Consider the following 21,024-nt stretch of genomic DNA (forward strand, 5'->3'; position numbering starts at 1 on the left):
CGAACTAGAACATGCCCCCGAAGATAAAACAAGTCACATGAAAAAAAAAATCGGTGTTTTAAAAACGAGACATTGAGTCCTTCCAATATTTTCTGATGGGTTAAACCTCTTATATAATGTTTTTTGCTTCTAATCTTGATTTTTGCAAAGAACAACAAAACAGTTTGATGGATGAAGTCTTAAAAAAGCTTTAGAATAATAAATAACTAATAAAAGCATAAAACAACAACATACTACAAAACGAAACTCTATAAAAACTAATTAAAACAAAAAAACTATATAAAATATAGAAACAGATAAAAACACATCAAAACAGAATAAAAACATGTAAAAAAAGTATAAAATAAAAAAAAAGACAGAAAGGACCGCTAGCAATAAAAAGACCAATCCAACTACAGGTAGAGAAAGAGAGAAAAAGAAAAAGACAAATTTCACAAGCTAAGACACACACAAAAAAAAACAAAACACTTTACCTTGGTCTTCTTAGCGATCGGATAATGGACGGAGGAAGCTCTGGTTCTATGATACATGCAAAGTGTACTGGCGACTTACCTGTAATAAAAAAATGGAGAAGAACAAAAAATAGCATAAGTCATCAGTAAGACCATGTACAATAAAAACAGTAAAACAGTTAAAGGTTAAACACAAATTGCCACCAGGCTCTCAAAATGCTCAAGCGAAGCGAAAGAGATATGTCCAAAAAACATGCTATTTCTGGTTACATCTCTAGCTACTTCACAGTCACAATCGAAAAACGTGTATTGTTCCTCTATCCACTTTTTTACGATAGCACACCACACACATGGTGGTGGACATGGTTTATGTTCATATCACCAGCACCGGGTCGCCATGTCTTGTTTTCAATTCCCTCGCGGGAATCCATTTATACCCCACACGACAAAGAACGACTTTCGGGCAGTAGTTCTGCAGTGCAATTTTAATTCCGGTATATGCAGCATACGTTCCCCCGGTTGCACCTGTGTGCATGTGCGGATACGAGCAGGTCCAACGGTGCCCGAACGTGCTCAATCAAGCGGAAAAGAGAATAAAATAACGAAAAAAAAACCCGGCAACATCGGTAACAGACGACAGAGGCCAGTGCTGTGCGCGCGCTTTCCGAAACGCAAAAACACGACAGCGGACAGGCTGCTGCCGAGCCACATGGAAGGCATGAAAGGTTGCACTTGAAGCGTGTATTTTATTGCTCTGATCGTTCCACGATCTGTAGTGGCACTGGATAGGTTAGAGGAGAGAGAGAAAAAAAATGTTGATCACATTTAAAATAAGTTAAACCATGGCATCTAATTTTGCTACGGCGTCTAATGATGCATGAAATCAACCTGAGCGGGGTAGGCAATCAAATATTTTGACTTTTTTTATTGCTCCTAGGACCACCGGGGTAACAGTTGGCAAGCGGAACATGGATAACAATATTAAGATTAATTTGAATTTTATGTTGTATTAAGAATTCAGTAGGGTAAAAAGATCGAGGATAAAATATTTACCAAACGCTTTATGTTGGACAACCTCAGATATTAGCGCCATTTTTTTTCAGATGCAATTTACTAACAGAAGATTTCTCCAAACCAGGAGAATATTTTGTAAAAAAGAAATATTACACCCGCTAGTAACGCTTCCATTGTCGCAGAAACTTCAGCTGACTGACGCACCATAGCATTTATCGAGCATCGCAGATCGTCCCCCGATACACCCCGAAAAAGCGCTTGTCAACGGGAAATTGCACGTAATTTGTCAGATAACGATGTAAAACTACAAAATATGACACCGGCTAGGTAAGCCCAACAAGCACTGGCAAAAGCACCGACAGTTACACAAACGTCCATTGTAAAGTTCCCTTTTTCGGAGCTGCGCAATACATTATGTGCAAGGCGACGTCGTGCCCAACTACCTTCCTGTGTGCCACCGTTGTGCCGCTGCTACAGCTACCACAGCATATAATTATTTGCACCGGTGCACCAACACTGTTCCACCCCCTCCGTTCTTTCCCTCCGCGCGTATGACTCCGCGGAAAACATTTGCGCGTTAATCACATTTTTCCTGCAGCCTCCACACCGATGCATAAAGGCGAGCGTTCGGCAATTGATGGATGAATGATGCATGGGTGTGTGCATGGGTACGCGCCCGTGGCAGAAAGACACCGGTCGTGCGCGACATTACAACGCTCCAAAACTTAAAGTAGCTGCTTGTCGTCGATAAGCAACAAACAACCGTAAAATGAGTTGCCGGCTGCGACGGATCGCGTCACCCCACAAGGCGCATACAGTAGCACACACACACACATCCAGCTGGAGAAGAGACTTAATTGCGCAGAAGAAAAAAACTGCGGCAACAGTGGCGTTGCATAATAACGATATGCGGAACTATGGCGAGTGCATGCGGTGTGGTAGGTAACAGCAGCCAGCAGCAGCATCATCATCATCAGTCATCAGAGACTCCCATGTTGACCGACTGTAGGTCTGTGGAGCATTCTGGGCGGTAGCGAATCGATTTGCATTATCATCACCATCATCATCGGGGGCGCGCGCGAGCATGATCTCTTAGGCATCACGTCACCTAACTCCCGGGCGTTGGTTGTGGAAGAAATAATACGGTTTGTGTAACAGTGGGTGGTGTGCCATACACGAAAATGGTTTACGTTACAGAATACGCGGAAAGTGAAGGCGGTCCAGTTCAATTGTGAAGACAAATAGGTAATTTAACGCACACAGTAGCTGAGCTGTTATGCAGAAAAGAGATACTTAAGCAGATAGTGGGATTTACAATCTGTCAATGACTCTCGGAGGCTTTTGAAGGAGACCTGAAGACTTCAAAAGCAGATTACTGGGTAGCCGACATTTTAAATAATGAAGTCTACGTCATCTGGTGGTCGACTTAAGAAAATCTATTTCCAAGTATTTCGACTATTATTGAAGTTGAAGAAGTTGGTTGATATCAAATGACTTTTAATGCTTTTGATAACAATTCAATATCTCACAATCATAAGGACTTCACCACATGTTCCGAGTAAAAGAAATTTTAATTAAAAGCTACATAATTGCGAATTCTGTACACCAGATTAAACTCATGATTAATATTTTTTCTCCAGCTCAGTAACATGACAATCGTATAATTTACCCTGGCCTCATTTCCAAAACTCCTCTTACTTCCTTCAATCCCATAAACCATACCCATAAAACAAATATTTTAAAGCTTACGATCCGACGAGTTCCTGCAGAAATCATCTGACAACTGCAACTGGCTTATCGAACATCACCTTTTTCTCCCCAGTCCTTATACGTTTACGATTGCGAAAACAGATGGCGTCGCCATCTTCACCAATCCTTTTCCAATGCCAACCGGCGTTTATTTTCGGGACAACTTTCGACCGGTTGTGGTTGACCAACGCAAAAAACAGGAACTACATTGACTCCGGACAAACACAAACAAACACTGGAAGCCTTGCCCGCATATACTCCTTTCGATAAATCCTTTCCAAATATTGCTAAAGGATACGCTTTCCGTTTGGCTTCTTTGAACGAGTTAGGTCCTATCTAAACAGTGGACAGCAACTGTGAATAAAGTCCCAAAAGAAACACATCTGGTGTTTAGAGGGGCTATTTGATGAGATAAAACAGAAGCGGAAGGAAGCATGTGCAGAAATTTCCGGTCCAACACATACCTCTCTGCGGGGGGGGGGTCAATATTGCACAAACGACTCTATCGGGCATTGGTGGTAATGCGACGTTAGAGACTGCAAGATACACAAACCGTATCTCCCCCCTTGCGTATGGCATTGAAGGATGAAACACACTTGAAGAAACTAATACTGATAAGGAAATGTGTTGAAGCTTGAAAAAACTTGCTTTTACTCAAACTGTGCCTCGATGGCTAATTGCCGTTCGTCACCACCACACTTCTTGAGACTTGCTATCTCCAAATGAAGTGTACACTTTAAACGATTTTTCCCATATTTTTACTCTCTTTCCATGCCCACCCAGTGTACCAAGTAATCGAGCCTTCGGATGGTGCGCTAAATGGACATGATCGTGTCAAGGGCCTTGACAAAAACTACATGGCACGGTTGTGGTGGAGTGCTATCATTCGAATGGGAAGGTTATTGATTGCGCGTGATTGATTGCAATTGGAGTCAGTGATCAATGAGGTTTTTGCTTCGAACGAGGAGAGATCGATAAACCTCGAGACATCAAATCATAAGGTGTCGCATAGTTTGGACATGTTGAACGCCTTTGGGGCGCCACAGATAATGCACAACATCCAAACCGGATCCTGCGTGAGGGAACTTGATAGCAGAGCCCCCATGTGCGCACTACGCAGAAAGATAGTGAATTAATTTAAAATTCAAATTCAACGATATTGGAAACCCCTTATCGGGTGAAACGCAATTATCCTTTTTTGGACATCATCTTATCTAGATTAAGATAGCATTACCAAAAAAACATTAGGTCAAGACAGATGACTATCCTTTTATCCTTGCTCCAAATTAACCGAACTTAAGAAGATAATAGAGTAACTAAGTTTAACTTCCATTTATTACCTTTGGGAGAAACCCATTTGCTTTTCCCCCGGAACTCCCATACGGTGGGATCCTAATCAAATCCTATCAGCACACCGACAATGTATTTATTTGGCAAATAGCTAAACATAGCCCTAACCAGCAAAAGCCCGTTTATCACCCTCGCGGATAGCGTTTCCACCCTCAATTCTTAGCGAAGTTAGCTAGAAAACTTCAATGCAAGGGAAGCGTGTAAAAATGTTGTGTTTACATTGCGCTTTCGTGCTTCTCCGTTTAAGGCGTCCAAAAGAGTCGATACCTCCCCCTAACTTAAACTTCCCTCGTTACCATTTAGCTCGCAATAGGGCAGCAACAGCCAGGCCGATAATAAGAAAAGACGACTCTTCCATTTCCTCCACTTTTCCGGTCATTTCCGGACGCAAACTAGCCGCAGGACAACAATCCACCCCGTGTTAGGAACAAAAAAATATATATAAACGACGACACGTGCAGAACATTTCGGTGCGCTACAATTTAATGGCCAAATTGAGCATCCTCAAAGTCAATTTTCCTAGGCTTGTTATAAAAGGGTGTTGCCTAGCCGAAATGAGTACAGAATTCGATTATTTCTTAATATCCCTGGCCCTAGGCAGATCGTTGTTGACGTCGGTATTTTTCCACTGGAAACCATTATTGGACGAGAACTGCACGGCCGAGGCCACCCGAAAACACATCTGGTGGAGTTTAACCATCGCAGGCTAATACGTGCGCTCCCAGGAAGAAAGACTCCTACAGCGCTCGACCGTTTTCCGTTCAATTTCCCAATCTTTTAGCACAGCTCAAGAGAACTCTCCACGGTGCGTCATTTTACAATGCCGATCCCTTATTACCGTCCTCCTTCAACTGGATTCCCCATTTACGCTGAGTGGCGTTTGGAGATTTATGGTCGGTGGCCTCGCAATAAGTCCGCACACCGTACACTCCCTCTTTTTTTATTGCACCCATCGTGATCGGCACCCAGTGCCGGATGATACACTCAACCTTTGCGACGAAAGTGTAACCTTTACACCAAGGGTTGGCGCGCTTTCGAGTACCATACATGGGATGGTTTCTTTACTGTAGTTTGCACCAACACAAATGCGAGAAGTTTGATTAAAATTTCCTTCAGCGTCGGAGAGCTTCATAGCGCCACAGATTACAACAAAACAAATCAAAAGAAAACTGAAGAGCGAAGAGTGAACGATGGAACCACCCAAAACGCGTAAGAAAATTAACCAACCAGACAAAACAAAGCCATAAACCACCAGCGAAACAAAAACCAGCGAGGGAGGTAAACACTCCCCTTCACCTGTTGAAGAGACCAGAAGAAAAAAGGGGGAAACATTCAATTTTGGGGTTGTAAAACTCACCCCGAAGGTCGTTCGCGAAAGGCTGTCCTGCTCAACTGTTACTAAAAATGCTCACTGCTTGATGGGCAACAATCAAAAAAGGGAAGCAAAAAAAACAACAAAAATACACAATCGGAATGCAACCTCAGCAAAAAACCGGAACAACGCACCGAAGAGCCGGGGCTCGACAAAAAGCTGCAGCAAACCCCTTCGCAAACTAGCCGTCACCAAGCCACGCCACGCACACACACGAAACAAAACGGAATGCTCCACCTGTCCACATCAATCGCACACGCTACGAAACCTTCTCAGCGGGTTAAATTTTGGGCTTTCTTTTCGAGAGAAGGGAAGTGGCTTTCTTTTTTCTTCACGTCGTCACGCACTAACTGGATAGTTTGCTTAGTAGATGGAGGGGTTCGTCGTCTGTTATCAAGCAGGAAAATGAGTGCAATTTTACTATTTTTTCGAGAGCTACATCAGCTGCTCACACACACACTGTTGTGTTATGCGATTGGTTTAATGCTGTCGTGTGCGCGAAAGAATGCCAATGTCAGGTACAAAACTGGGTGCGAATTGGTAGAGCAAGTACAAAAAAAAAAGCTGGGGTTCGTCACTTGTGGCGTATCACACGATTTGGATGGAGGATTTCGATCGTTGATGTGTTGCGCAAACAGGCAAACATACACCGTAAAAATCTCACTCACAGTTCAAGGCTAACAAATTCTGACAACAACGAGAATGAGATAAGTTCAAAAGAAAAATTTAAAAAAAATCCAGAACGTGCCAAAAAAAAGCCTCACATTCTTCAAAGAGTTTCAAACAACAATGCCAATACAATGAAAGGAATTTCATCCACACTCTTCACATTTCGCAAAAAGGACCTCCTCTTACGAAACGACAAAAGAAAAAAAAATGAAACTAAAAATACATCTTCAAAGAAAAACAATCCGTAACGGAAAGTTTCTGAATTGATCAGAGAGAAAGAATCAAATTTCTTGCCTTTCCTTTAGCAAGCAATAAAAACAGAGATGCGGAAAAGATTCGAACGGATACTCTTCAAAGCGGGCATTCCCATTCATGCACGCATCTCCATCGGCCGTGCTCTGTAAAACCATTCATGTTCCTTTTGTTCCCTTTTTCCGGTTAATTGCCGCATCGAGATGCGATGCGTCATACGGTCGCAATTCTTAATCTCCACCAGCAGTACCATTTGCCAGCCCAAGAAAGAACACAACGCAACAGAGAATGGCGCAGTTTGAAGGTAAATTTCTTTGGTGGTAGGATATTGAATGCACGCACATACCGTTGAAAGCTTTGTTCATTCAGCAACACATGTGGCTTTTGGCTGTACGGAGTAGAACGAGCGATCTTATTATGGAGCAATTTTAAAAATTGAAACTAGAATAGTCCCATCTGTACTTTCCCCCCATCACAACACCACACTAAAAAATTAAAACCCACCCATTCCTATTGCGCTATTTCCTCCGAAGGGTTCATGTGATTTCGTTTCTTTAGCAACCATTTTCTCGATTAAACTTGCACAATATCGTTTTTTTTAAAGAACGGGTGGATGAATATTTTCATTTGCTAAGAACACAATGAAAAGCATTGAACCAGCACCCAATCTCTTTTTTTCCCCCTTCTCTCTTTTACGGCTGTTGACATGAGCAAGAATTTTATAGCCACCATTATTACTCGATCCCTACTTCTTGCATCGGTTTTACGATGCCACAGAGAAGAGAAACGTATGCGCAAAGGAAGCTGTGATAGCAGCAGAGAACGAAAACGTGCAAAGGTTCCTTGAAGTTCCACTGCACTGAGACCATGGTGTGTTTCGCATGTGGTAATGTTGCACTTCGGGAGGATTGCAAACAAAAAAAAAACGAAATGGTAAAATCAAGATGGAAACCAAAGGGAAACAGGGACCAGAATGAGTTATCCCTTCCGACATCTGTTAGTTGCTGTAGCTGATAGCTGTCACACAAACACCGGGGGTAAAGGAACACTGTGGTCTGTAAGAAGTTTCATCATAGACTTATCATCGCGTTTCGGTTCTTTCTACTTCATTCGTTATTGGTATGCCGACTGCATATGCAATCAAGCATAGGCGCATGGAAGTTCTAAGAGCATATTTGCTGGAAATATATTTCTTATCGCATGTTTTAAAACCTACAAGCATCTATGAAAACTTTAAATTGTTCTACAACAGACCGAAAAAGTTTTCTTATGTTTCAAACACTCCAACTCCACAGAGACCTAGAGCAAAAACTTAGAACAATAGAAATGTTGGAAATTGTAAGCATAACTAAAAATCAAAATAAAAGTTTAAAATTGCAATACTCATAGCACATGATAAACACCACACGATATTATCCTCACCGAACTTTATACCCAACAGAACGTCATCCCGTCTACGTCTGTTCCCTCTTTTTCCGTACAAGATTTCTTTCTTTTTTCTCGCACACCCCAAATTAGAACCAGCTGTCGCAGGCGAAGATTATTTTGCACACAGCTCCATCCTTTCGCTGGGATGTTGAATGGTATAAGATAGACGATTAATATGCACCATCCGTACCACACCGAAGCGCAAAGAGAGGATAGATTTTCATATTTCCAAAAGATGCGCACACAACAAAAAAAAAGGCAAAACGACAGGACGTGACAAGAAGGTGATGCGTTGCAAAAGGAAACACAAACTATTCATATTTCTTACCGAGACGACACAACGGACCCACATCCCTCACTGTGTGAGCTCTCGTGCGGAAAAACGACACGAAAAAAGCGAAACAAATAGCTACGACCAAAGCTCATCCAAGTAAAGAGGAATATTTTGTCCACCAGAGAAAACGTGAGATTACGCCCGGTGCCAACAGTCTCTATATCGTGCTGTGGCATGCGACAAACCGTACAGTGATATGATGCTGGTGCGGATGTGAAACAAAACCAAAATCACATCACGTTTTGGGGTAAGCCGAATGCGTTGCCGAATTAATAATCGACTAGTTTGGCTGGTGTTTTTGCTTTTTATTAGTTGCTTTAAAACAGTCCTGACGGTTACAAAAACTACTTGGCTAAGCCTGTTTCATCGCGCATATCTTTGTATCACGAGCAAACAAAGCAGAAGGATTGTATCACACACACACTGTACGTGTTAATATTTCTCCATTGTCCGCAAAATTGTTTGAACGTACGGTAAGGTTTAATTTTAATAGGATTAATATATTCGTTCCTTAAGGAAAATTCTTTCCAGTTGCGTTAAGCGCGACACAAGTAACATGCAACAGAGTGCATTCCCACGACTGACACGACGGAGCTGTTAAATAATCATACGCTAACCTCGTGCATGCACATTCGCGCTCTTATTGGCATTGTCTGCAGGCATTTCTAAAGGCGAGTGCTCCACTCTTTACCATCAACTTGCCCCCCAACAACACTGCACGTAAGGTCTAGCTGTTGGCAAAATATTAAATGAAGCCCTACAACAGAACATACCGGCTCGATGGCCTTACACACACACACACTCACACCAACAAACCAAAACCCTTTCGGGGCGCAGCATTGATCGTGGCCAAGCCACTTACATTTACTTTATCACACACCAACACCCATACATCGTAATGGAAGTGTAGGGTACGGCCTACTCCGGGAGGGGGAAGGAAAAGGATAGACAGTACGGCCTTTGGTGGTGGTGGACCGGTACCGGGAGAGAATCAGCAGCGACCGTTGGACACTGCCGAACAGATCCACTGCTGGGGAAGGAATGGCACGAGTTGATGGTGAAACCAAGCAGGCCTCGTGCCAAGGGGGAAAAGGAATGGTGAGAACCGTTGGACAATGCCGAACTGGTCAACACCAGAAGGGAAGGAGAAGGAAGATGTGGCTCGAGCTCAAGGTGGGGTCGGAGAGCGCTAGAGAGTGTCCAATGTTGGTTGCCCGTCAAGGACCTTCAGAGGATTCTTTAGCTGGACTACCTTGGGATGCGAAATAAATTTCAACTCCTAAGCTCTTTGCCGTTTGTCTCCGTCTCCCTGAATCGCATTTTATTTTCACATAGTCGCTCGAAGCAGCCGTGCTGTACTAGCGATGTTTAGTAAATTACATTCAGGTTCTTTATGGTTCCCTAATCGCACCATAGATGGCGCGACTCGTGTTTAAACAACCCCGGTGTAATGCGGGCGGTCTAACTTTAGGCGCGTTAAATCTCGAACATCCTGCCACCTTGAAATTGAGAAATTTCAATAATTTCCTACTGCCGTGGGTATAACGCATAGCTTTACGCGAGGCCTAACTACCTTAGTCTTGGTACTGGTTTGCAGTGTAAATACCCTAGCCTTTCCATCCTTTCCAGGATGGACCTCAACTACTCGTGCTAACAGCCAAGAAAGTGGTGGTACATTATCTTCCTTGATGATCACTAACGTACCTGGAACGATAGCCCTTTCATCATCCTTATACCATTTCGAACGCGGTTGGAGTTGCTGTAAGTACTCCTTATGCCATCGGTTCCAGAAGTGACGCATTAGTTGTTGAACATGTCGCCAATGTGTCAACCGATTTTCAGGAACGCCCGCTGTCTCGGCATCTGGAACATGTTGGAGGTGCGATCCAACCAGGAAATGTCCGGGTGTAAGGGCCGTCACGTCAGTGGGGTCATCGGTCAGCGGTGTTAATGGCCGAGAATTGAGGCATGACTCAATTTCGGTCAGCAGCGTCGCCATGTCTTCGAAGGAGAGAGACGTTTTGCCTACAACTCGTACTAGGTGGTGTTTCATCGAGCGCACAGCCGCCTCCCAAAGCCCACCGAAATGGGGAGCTCGCGGTGGAATGAAGTGCCACGTAATCCTCCTGTCCAAGGTCCATGTCCGGATGCTCCTTTGATGATGTGATGAATGCAACAGCTTGTAGACTTCATTTAGCTGGTTGCTTGCTCCCTTGAAGTTTGTTGCATTATCTGAATGCAACTCTGCTGGAAGTCCACGGCGTGCCACGAATCGACGTAACGCTGAGATGAATGCTTCCGTCGTCAAGTTGGAAACAAGTTCGATGTGAATTGCACGAGTGGCGAAACACACGAAGATGGCTACATATGCCTTTGTAGCAACTGCTCGCCGGTATGCGCCTTTCACAAAAACTGGACCGCAGTAATCAATCCCCGTGATTGAAAAAGGTCGGTTGGAAGTCACTCTCGTCGAAGGGAGATCTGCCATTAGTGTCTCTGATGAGATAGGACGGGCACGGAAACAGGTGAGGCACTGATGATAAGTCCTTCTCGCGTGGTTTCTGCCGCCCAAGATCCAATATCGTTGTCGGCTCGTACTCAGCATCAGCTGTGGTCCTGCATGTAGCAGCGTCTTGTGGAAATGATCCATCAGCAGATGGGCTAACGGATGTCCGTTGGGAACCACGATAGGATGTTTGGTGTCCTCTGATAGCAATGCGTTGCTAAGCCTGCCACCAACACGAATGATGCCGTCTGCTCCCAGCTGCGGATGCAGCCACTTCAGCTTCGATGACGAAGAAATTGATTCCTTCCGTTGTAGTGCTCTTATTTCTTGTGTGAAATAATCCCTCTGCGCTAATCGGCACATTACTTCCTCTGCTTCCTTCAGGTCTGCTGTCGTGATACCAGGGCCAGTATACGATCGACGTTTTGAACAACGGTTGAAGTATTGAACCCAATACGCCATCATTCTTCTGAGCTTCGAGAACGATGAGTATAACGTGAAGACGCGATGGTGCGGTTTCTCGACAACTGCACAGGCCACTGTAGAGGCGCGTCTTTCTGCGGCAGCGTCGTCGTCAAATGACGATATCGATGATTCCGGCCATTGCTCTTCCGGTTGATTTAGCCATGGTGGGCCCTGCCACCATAACGGATTGTTGAGGAGCTCCTTACTCAGGCAGCCGCGTGATGCAAGGTCCGCTGGGTTGTCTATTCCAGCAATGTGTCGCCAAGCACAACCAGTTGTAAGCTGTTGCACTTGCGAGACACGATTGGCGACGAACGGCTTCCAGCAGCTTGGTGATCCTCGTAGCCAATGCACCACGGTGGTTGAATCCGTCCAAAATGTAGCTGGAGATTGCAACTCGACAGCTGACTTCACATGATTGTAAAGCAAGCTGGCTAATTGTGCTGCGCACAATTCCAGTCGGGCGATGGAGTGCTTGCTGCTTATTGGTGTCACTTTCGTCTTCGAGGCGAACAGTTGAATCGTGACGACTCCCTGTTCGTTGCAGCTCCTGATGTAACAGCATGCTCCATATCCCTTTTCTGACGCGTCGCAAAAGAAATGGAATTGGCTAGAGATGCTGTCAGGTCCAATTGCTACACGAGGAATGTGTAGCTCCTGTAGATGGATCAATTGGTTGTGGAAGTTGATCCATTGTCCTTGAAGGTGATGCGGTAGTTCGTCGTCCCATCCCCAGGGATGTTGCTGGTCCGTCTGAAGAGTCCAGATACGTTGGAGGAATTGCTTCGCCATGGCTTTCACTGGGTCAACAATTCCCAAAGGATCGTAGATCCTGGCGATGCAAGAAAGGACCTTCCGCTTCGTTATTGGCCCAATAACGTAGGGCGCGTTGATTTTGAAACTCATGTTGTCGGAAGATGAGTCCCAAACTAAACCAAGAGTTGCCAGAACTCCTTCGGCTCCCGATTCAGCAGATGGAGTGGCTGCTAACTGCTGTTGGTCCACATGCTGTAGCACGGATGGCTTGTTGGAAGCCCATTTTCGTAGCTCGAACCCCGTCTTCGCGTACAATTCTGCCGTTTGTACTTGTAGGGATTCAGCCTCTGCCGGCGAATCACTTCCAGACACGAAATCATCCACGTAGAAGTCACAGGATCGCGCAGCTGCAGCCGGATATTCCTTCCCATGATCTTCTACCGTTTGTTGTAATGATCGTACTGCCAGGAACGGTGCAGATGCTGTCCCATACGTCACGGTGTTGAGCTCATACTCCTCGATGGGCTCGTTTGGTGAATTCCGCCACAGGATGCGTTGCAGGGATCGATCGGTGGGATGTACCAAAACCTGCCGGTACATTTTAGCCACGTCTGCTGTGAGGGCAACAGCCCTTGTACGGAACCGCATCAAAATGGAGGTAGCATCCTGTTGAATGGTCGGCCCGACCATTAACGTATCATTCAATGATACTCCCGTTGATGATTTGCTCGATGCGTCAAAGATGACACGGCACTTGGTAGTGGTGCTGTCGGCTTTGAAGACCGGATGATGAGGTAGATAGAACGTCTCAGCGTCCATCGATGTAGCTGCTACCTTGCTCATATGACCTAAGCGAAGGTACTCGTTCATGAAATCAACATAGGCTTGTTGAGTTTCCGGTTCTCTTTGAAGTCGTCGTTCTATTGCTAAGAACCTTCTTAGTGCGCTGGTCTTTGAGTCCCCAAGTTTGCCGATCATTTCGGCTTTCCGGGGAAGTCGAACCACGTATCGACCGTTGATGTCTGTGGTAGTTGTCGCTGTATAATGCTCCTCACACGCACGTTCTTCGTTGCTCCAGCTTGGTGTGCCGCTCACCTCTTCTAGTTCGAAGAATCTCTTCATCAAAGAGTCCAGCTCGTTGGTGTGCGTGACGACTGCACACATTGAAGATGACAATGGTTCCTCGATGATGGTGTTTCCGCTGACAACCCAACCAAATTCGGTTTCTTGGAGCGTTGGCATGTTGTCACCCAACGATAGCCGTCCGGTCCTCAGGATCTCGTAGAAGAGTGATGCTCCCAGTATCAGGTCGATAGGCGCTGGGTTGTTGAACGACGGGTCAGCCAGAACACATGCTTCAGGAATACTCCAGTGGCTGATGTTGATGTACTGTCGTGGCATTTCCACCGTCAGTTTGGGAAGCACTAACATTTCCACCGTTGCATTGTAACTGGAGCATCGGGAATGAATGGTAGTAGTCACGGTGTGTCGCACGTTCGATCCTGCGCTGCCACCAATCCCTGACAAGGGAATGTTTACCAATTTGCGTGGTAAACATAGGAATTGGGCTAGCCTGCCAGTGATGAAGCTGGATTGTGCTCCGCTGTCCAGAAGAACACGTGCCGGATGGGTGACTCCTGCGCTGTCGGTGATGTTGAGCATTGCCGTCGAAAGCAACACAGTGGATGACACAACTGTGGTTAATGTTGTCGTAGCGGTTGTAGATTGTCTTCCAGTAACAGGTGATGGACCAGGTGTTACACGTGAGTTCTCCACATGAATCAACGTGTGATGCCTGCCCTTGCAGTGACGACACGACCATGGTGAGGGACATTTAGAAACTGCATGTCCGGTACCAAAACAGTTGAAGCAGCGGTTCAATGTTTTCAGCTTCTCGATCTTATCCGTAGTCGTCAGTATTAAAAACGTGGGGCACTTGTGTAATGGATGTTGCTGCTTACACAAAGCGCAACAGAGCTGCGGAGGGTTCGGAGTCGATGACACAAATGCCTTGGTGCTCGCTGGTTTTCCCGACGGTTGTCGTTGTTGAGGCTCCTTCGTTGCACAGCTTTCCAACACTTCCGTCTGCCGAGTGATGAACTCAAGAGTTTTGTACAGCTCAGGAAACTCTCCATGCTTTAACGAGCGTTCCCACAACTTCCGAGTTTCCGCATCTAGGCACGATGACAGAATGTGGGTGATGATGAGGTTGCTGGTTCCGTCGATGGGCTTCTCCATGAAGATGAGACCGTCAACATGCGCCTTACAAGTCTCGGCAAGGTGACGAAGATCCTTTGCAGACTCTCGGGGTAGCGCCTTGAGGTGTAACAACCCGGCGATGTGTTTGTCGACGATCAACCGGGGGTTCTCGAACCGCTGGACTAAGATCTCCCATACACTCTCGAAGTTGTTGCTGTTCATCATTGAGGCGTTGATTATGCCGGCAGCCTTTCCTGTCAACGCCTTGTTCAAATGATGAAGTTTCACAGCATCAGACTCATTGGCTCGGCTCATGATGTCCTGGAACATAGCCTTGAACTTTGGCCACTGTTCGTAGCTACCGTCGAACGTAGGCATCGGGATGTGGAGACGGTGTTGCGGCATTACGAGTTGTGCTGCCACCGGCGGAGGCTTGACGTCCATGCTCTGAAGAGATGCCGCTTTCACCAAATATTCGGCCTGGAACACTTCGTCCTCAGCGATGTCCTTGTCCAAATCATACGGTAGCTGCTCGATGAGTTGATTCAGCAGTGTATGTTGTTCAGCCTTCAGCTCTTCCAGCATTTTGGATTGCACTTGTGCAAGTGTTGGATCGGTCTGCATGTTGATCAGCCTTTTATGCACGACCTTCAACTTGATGCGCAACACTTGCACTTGCATGGACACTTCTGGTTGCTGCATTACTGCAGTTTCTGCTCCAGATAACTCCACGGTGTCCATGTCCTTTGTCGACGCACGTGTCACTGGCATGACGTTTCACTGCACTAGCACTGATGACGAAAATACACACTGATGCACAAACACCGATGACGAATTCGGAAACTGCTTGCAGTGCGGCTCCACCTAGTGGGCTGACGGTTGTAACCCCTCGCTGGATGAGCGCCGCTGTGGAACTAATTCGTCGGATAGTTCCTTCGATGACAATGGTGGTGCTGGATGAAGATGGCGACAGCTGGAGGGTTGGCGATGTAACTTCCCTCGCTCTCTGCGCACCGATGTGGACCCAATCTGTCCGATTGGTCCGTCGTTGAAGATGGTGACGCCTGGAGGGTTGGCGTTTGTAGCTCCCTCGCTGGACGAGCACCGTTGTGGAACTGATCCCTCGGATCGTTCCCTCGATGAAGATGGTGACGCCTGGAGGGTTGGCGTGTGTAGCTTCCCTCGCTCGACGAGCACCGATCTGCGCACAACTTGCAGTTGGTGCTGGATGAAGATGGCGGCAGCTGGAGGGTTGGCATTGGAGCTTCCCTCGCTCTCTGCGCACCGCTGTAGAGCGAATCCGTCCGATTGCTCTCTCGATGACGATGGTGACGCCTGGAGGGTTGGCGTTTGTAGCTCCCTCGCTGGACGAAGCACCGATCTGCTCACAAGATGGCGGCAACTGGAGGACTGGCGTTGGAGCTTTCCTCGCTCGCTGCTCACCGATGTGGACCCAATCCGTCCGATTGGTCCGTGTAGACCGGCTGCTCACTGCACACTGAACACCGCGTTTACTGTGATCAACGCTCGATCGCGGACTGAGACGCGGCGATTCGCAAACTGGCACTCGCGTTGATCCGGTTCGAAGGACCAAAATGTAGGGTACGGCCTACTCCGGGAGGGGGAAGGAAAAGGATAGACAGTACGGCCTTTGGTGGTGGTGGACCGGTACCGGGAGAGAATCAGCAGCGACCGTTGGACACTGCCGAACAGATCCACTGCTGGGGAAGGAATGGCACGAGTTGATGGTGAAACCAAGCAGGCCTCGTGCCAAGGGGGAAAAGGAATGGTGAGAACCGTTGGACAATGCCGAACTGGTCAACACCAGAAGGGAAGGAGAAGGAAGATGTGGCTCGAGCTCAAGGTGGGGTCGGAGAGCGCTAGAGAGTGTCCAATGTTGGTTGCCCGTCAAGGACCTTCAGAGGATTCTTTAGCTGGACTACCTTGGGATGCGAAATAAATTTCAACTCCTAAGCTCTTTGCCGTTTGTCTCCGTCTCCCTGAATCGCATTTTATTTTCACATAGTCGCTCGAAGCAGCCGTGCTGTACTAGCGATGTTTAGTAAATTACATTCAGGTTCTTTATGGTTCCCTAATCGCACCATAGATGGCGCGACTCGTGTTTAAACAACCCCGGTGTAATGCGGGCGGTCTAACTTTAGGCGCGTTAAATCTCGAACAGGAAGCTTAACCAATACACTCCTCTCTTCGATGAGCAAACGAGTCGTCGAACGGGCACAGACGACTGAATGACTGACTGACTGTTTGGGAGAGCTAGCCATAGTACCCCACTTATGCAAATATCCAGAAATAAACCGCGTCTTTAAGAGATTGCGCGCGGCTTCAACGCATACCTTTGGTAAAAGGGACACGGTGTGGAGGGTGACAGGAAGAAGGCGAAATGACCAACCAACCTTTCCGGTTTCGAGAACCGTACGGGTTTTTAGTGGTGTTGGCTGATATTCCGTGACGTTTTATTCAAACACGCGTGTTTTACGTGTTACTCACTACTTGTCGCTCGCTCTCGGTGATCCGTGAAATCGTCACTCTAGTGATAGTGATAGTTTATCAGAAAGGGTAATTTTCTTCAAGGCCACTCTAAACTCAAAGATTGTGGTGCATGTGGGGTTCAAAGTTTGTACTACTTTTATCGATGAGATCAGGAGGCACCACAAATTACTAAATAAATATTGCAGTTTCAATTGACATGAAAAGCCTAATAATCCAAGTGAAACCTTGACATAATATATGGTACATTCAATTTAACCTTATTGAGTTGGAAGACTCAGAATATCTCAGTGGATAAAAGAAGAAATTCAACAATGCCTCATCTCCTACATTAAAATTAATGAAGCGACGATTATTTAGCCGTTAAAAATGCCTCAAAAACATCAATCTTATTTCCGTATGGTGTAGTGTTCAATATTTCACTCACATAACTGCCACTCCTTTCTGGCCAATATTTTGCTCTCTCTCCCTCTCTTAGCTAATGTTGTGCAAAATTAGAACCATGTTCCGTTAGAGCGTTCAAGCACCCTTTTCCTTAAACGCACCAGCGGTAGAAACGCAAATGTGCGTTATGCTGCTTCGCTAATGCCTAGCTTCTCCCTAGGGGGGGGCAGCCACAGCTCTCGAACCATTTGCGGCTAATTATGCATTGCCATGTATGTGAGCAAATGCGTGTGTCACTTACTTCACACATCCGTCCTGCTCTTGTACACTCTGAGCTGGAGCTGGAGCTCGGTAGCAAGGAAAATAAGTTCATGGTACACACACTAACTTCACGCTCCCCGGGGGAGAACTGAAAGTGTTCCAACGTTTGGTGGTCGTTCTTACCCCCATCTTCACGGTAGGGTGGTGTGGACAATTATTTACTACTGTACTGTTTGAACCACTTTGGCTTCTGCATACAATCGCACAACAGCTGTTGAACGTTTGAAAACAAGCAACTCTTATTTGTGTTGTTCCATATGACAGTAAACTATCCGTAGAAATGCTATTAAGCTAAATTAAAAATGATAATTCCGATACCCTGTTTTTTTGTGCCTGTCTTTTCTCCTCAATTTACCCTCAAATCTAAAAAACACTAATGACGAAACAAAGGAATCTGCTCGCGTCTCGGTAGTAATACACTGCCGAGTGCTTTCAAAAAACATTAATGAAAACATCAAAATATCGTTTGGTGTGTTTCTATGTGCCTTTCACAGCTTAAACGCACAATGTTTTCACGTCGAAATGTCATAATTAACACACGCGCCAAGTAACACAAAAGACGCACCCTAAAAAAAACATTACACCATCTTCATCGGCTTCACAACAAGGCGGCTTTGCAAATGCAATTGCCATTGTGATGCGTTGAAGTCGAAGTGTTGTGAGACGGGGCCAACAACAAGACAACCTACAACACCACATCACAATTTAACTCAACAAACCGAAAAATGTTCCATTGTTTTTGTTCCTTTCATTTCGCCCATATGGGCACACACACAAAAATGGGCAATAAAAATGGCTGAACTTTATCACGTTGCAGCAAAACCCACCGATTCCAACGCAACAGGCACGAAATGTAAGGTGAAACCTAACTAGAGAAGGTGATTCTCGTTCTACTGCTGAAACTACACACGCATAAATCCTTCCGCTTTTGATTGTGTGATGTGTTGTCTTTATGAACCTACCACGACAGCGACCCGGTGTGTAATCCGGTTCGATTTATCGGTCACGTGGATTTCTGCTCGCACGCTAAGGGCTCGACCGGCCACCCTCTTTCGACATGGGTCACCCGGTGGTGGAACTCAACCCGATAAGAACAATCAAAGGTTAGGTAAAGTACATTGTTGAATTTAGGCATTCGTTTCACGTAATTAAAAGCCTTCCACAGACTGACGTCATTCTTGAAGTTGAACAAAACAGTGTACCGAAGTATGCATCACCAAATCTCTGCCCAGAACACACACCAGAATGGGTGCCTCCCCGATTCACAGAAGCATGCTCACACTAGCGCGTCGCGTGTAGTTTTGCTGCCGGTGGGTGACCAATTAGTGTTGCATAGCTAGTTGGGTGTTGGGGAGTTCGCTCTTTTTTTTTGTCTTGCTACCCGTTTCCCTCACTCAAACGCCTGTGGGTAACGTAAGGGTCTCTTACCACAATGTCCAATTGGCGGCGTGTTTTCTTAGCATTCCCGAGCAGGGGGAAAATGATGCAAAGCCTCTCAACCGAGTGTGCTACTACAATGAACGCAAACAAAGCGCAGTTTTCTTGCTTGAGCTGCAAACGCGAACGGCAGAGTGTAATGTTTGTCTTTGTCTTAAATTATGTCTTGAGCTTACTTTTTTTTTGCGCTTCGGTTAAGAAAACTACGTCAGGTGAGAAAAGAACAGGCAAGTTGGTTCTAATTATTTGTCGCTGCTTTTGACGTACTGTGCACTATTTTGTTCCACCATGGTACACATTCTTCAAAAGCCTTTGAAGTTAACAGCGAATAGTTAAACCACTCTATGCAGGGTTTCTCATTCGTCAAAAGTCGCTGAGTCGAGTTTGAAGTTGATGTGAATGGCAATGGTTTTTTCAGACATTACACTTCATCCGTGATTCTTGAAGTTGATATGATCTCATATTTTTTAGATAATTTTTTTTTTGTTTTTTATTGTAAAACATAACAGCTGTGTGCAGAAAACCTTTTTCCTAGTACCATAAAACTTGCTCGTTTTTTTGTCCGAAGACCCCTGCCACGAATGGCTTACACGCGTGAAAACGTACATTACAACTAAATTGACACTGTTGCACCGATTAGCGCTTTACGCAAGAAGCCTACGTTACAGTGACAGGTCGACCATTAAAAACAATAACATAAAAGCTGTGTGCAGAAAAATCCAAAACAAAATGCACTTAAGTGTTTAATAACTTCGAAAGCAGAAACACGGTTGTACAACACACTGAAGGGAGAAAATAAATCGTTGGTTGAAAAACAAAACACACACACACATGATCTGAAATGTGTTACACACAGCGACTGCATGGGACAAAAGCTTAACAGCTGATTGTCAACTCTATTGTACTTCAAAAACGTTTAGTCAACCCCCAACAACACCCTTAGCGATGTTTATATCACACACCGAGACAAGAAGCATGAATGAACTGGTTCCTTGTTTATACACCCAAATACAGCAAAAGCACCAAATTTGATCGGAATTTGGGTCAGAAACGGCCTACAACAAAAACAACGCCGGATCGATCACGTTTTTCACAGCCGATAAGCCACCACACCACGCTGGCGTGCGCTTATCACACGCCAGTAGAGGACAGGCAGCCAGCTAGCTGGCTGCCAACACAAGTGAACACAATCAGGTCACCAACGAAACACACAAAAAAACAAAATTGAAAGAGCGGTCCGATAAAATGGAGAGTGAAAGAATTCCGGCCCCAAAAGCCCCGCATATCAAAAACAGCAATTATCCACGGCAATCATAATCGTAAAATGGTGTTGTCCGGGGAGAAGCGCGGCCGGGAAACAAACGTCTATATGCTCGGGTTGTCGTGTGTTGGAAGCACGAAAACTGGAACACCTCCGAAGGCATGTGCATTTCTCCTTAGACACAATCCCGCACGGAAATGAACACGGAAATAAAATCGGTGGCGCCTGAGTAGCGCGAAGGACTTTTGCTGTCTGGAATGTCTTGCTGCCGTGTCTTTCAGCACGTCATCGTCGTCCGCTGCATCTTCACACTTGCCACCGATTGCAATCGAAAACGCGGAATAAGGTATGATAAATGTCAAAAGCAAAGTGCTCGGTTAATGACTGCTGAAGTACGCACACCGGGACACACATTGCTCTCGCCCATCGTCAAACCTCAACGCTAGCACCGTTTATCCACGGTTTCGCTGGACCTCAAAGCATAAAGAGGGGATAGTTGGTGGGCAGGAAGCTTTATTCACTTTCTCTCCTTTTCGCTGGGAGAGTCTGTGATCACACACGACACAC

At 45.8% G+C, this 21,024-nt stretch overlaps 2 protein-coding genes across 4 annotated transcripts in view; both read right to left on the minus strand.

The window, feature by feature from the left end:
• The window catches only part of LOC118513468 (signal-induced proliferation-associated 1-like protein 2), an 84,796-nt gene that overhangs the window by 58,493 nt on the left and 5,279 nt on the right, over nucleotides 1–21,024 (minus strand). For 2 of the 3 annotated variants that reach the window (XM_036059258.1, XM_036059259.1), the window contains one exon: nucleotides 474–552. The exons of the other annotated variant lie outside the window; for it this stretch is intronic. In XM_036059258.1, the coding sequence (XP_035915151.1) occupies nucleotides 474–530 (57 nt within the window). In that variant the 5' untranslated portion in view covers nucleotides 531–552. The remainder of the gene's footprint in view (nucleotides 1–473; nucleotides 553–21,024) is intronic. 3 annotated transcript variants of the gene reach the window in all.
• Nucleotides 3,866–15,317, minus strand: LOC118510038. The gene is made up of 2 exons (XM_036051425.1): nucleotides 11,219–15,317; nucleotides 3,866–3,927 (listed from the first exon to the last, which is right to left on the minus strand). The coding sequence occupies exons 1-2, from the start codon at nucleotides 15,315–15,317 to the stop codon at nucleotides 3,866–3,868; spliced, it is 4,161 nt and encodes a 1,386-aa protein (XP_035907318.1).

The sequence above is a fragment of the Anopheles stephensi genome, chromosome 3 (assembly GCF_013141755.1).
Source record: "Anopheles stephensi strain Indian chromosome 3, UCI_ANSTEP_V1.0, whole genome shotgun sequence".
Lineage (NCBI taxonomy): Eukaryota > Metazoa > Arthropoda > Insecta > Diptera > Culicidae > Anopheles > Anopheles stephensi.

What these genes read in the sequence shown, in the direction of transcription:
- LOC118510038 (XM_036051425.1), bottom strand. Translation starts at nt 15,317, where the DNA reads ATGCCAGTGACACGTGCGTCGACAAAGGACATGGACACCGTGGAGTTA. An exon ending in AGGACCACAGCTGATGCTGA is followed by an intron (nt 3,928 to 11,218) that starts GTACGAGCCGAC and finishes ATTTGGAGATAG; the next exon opens with CAAGTCTCAAGAAGTGTGGT.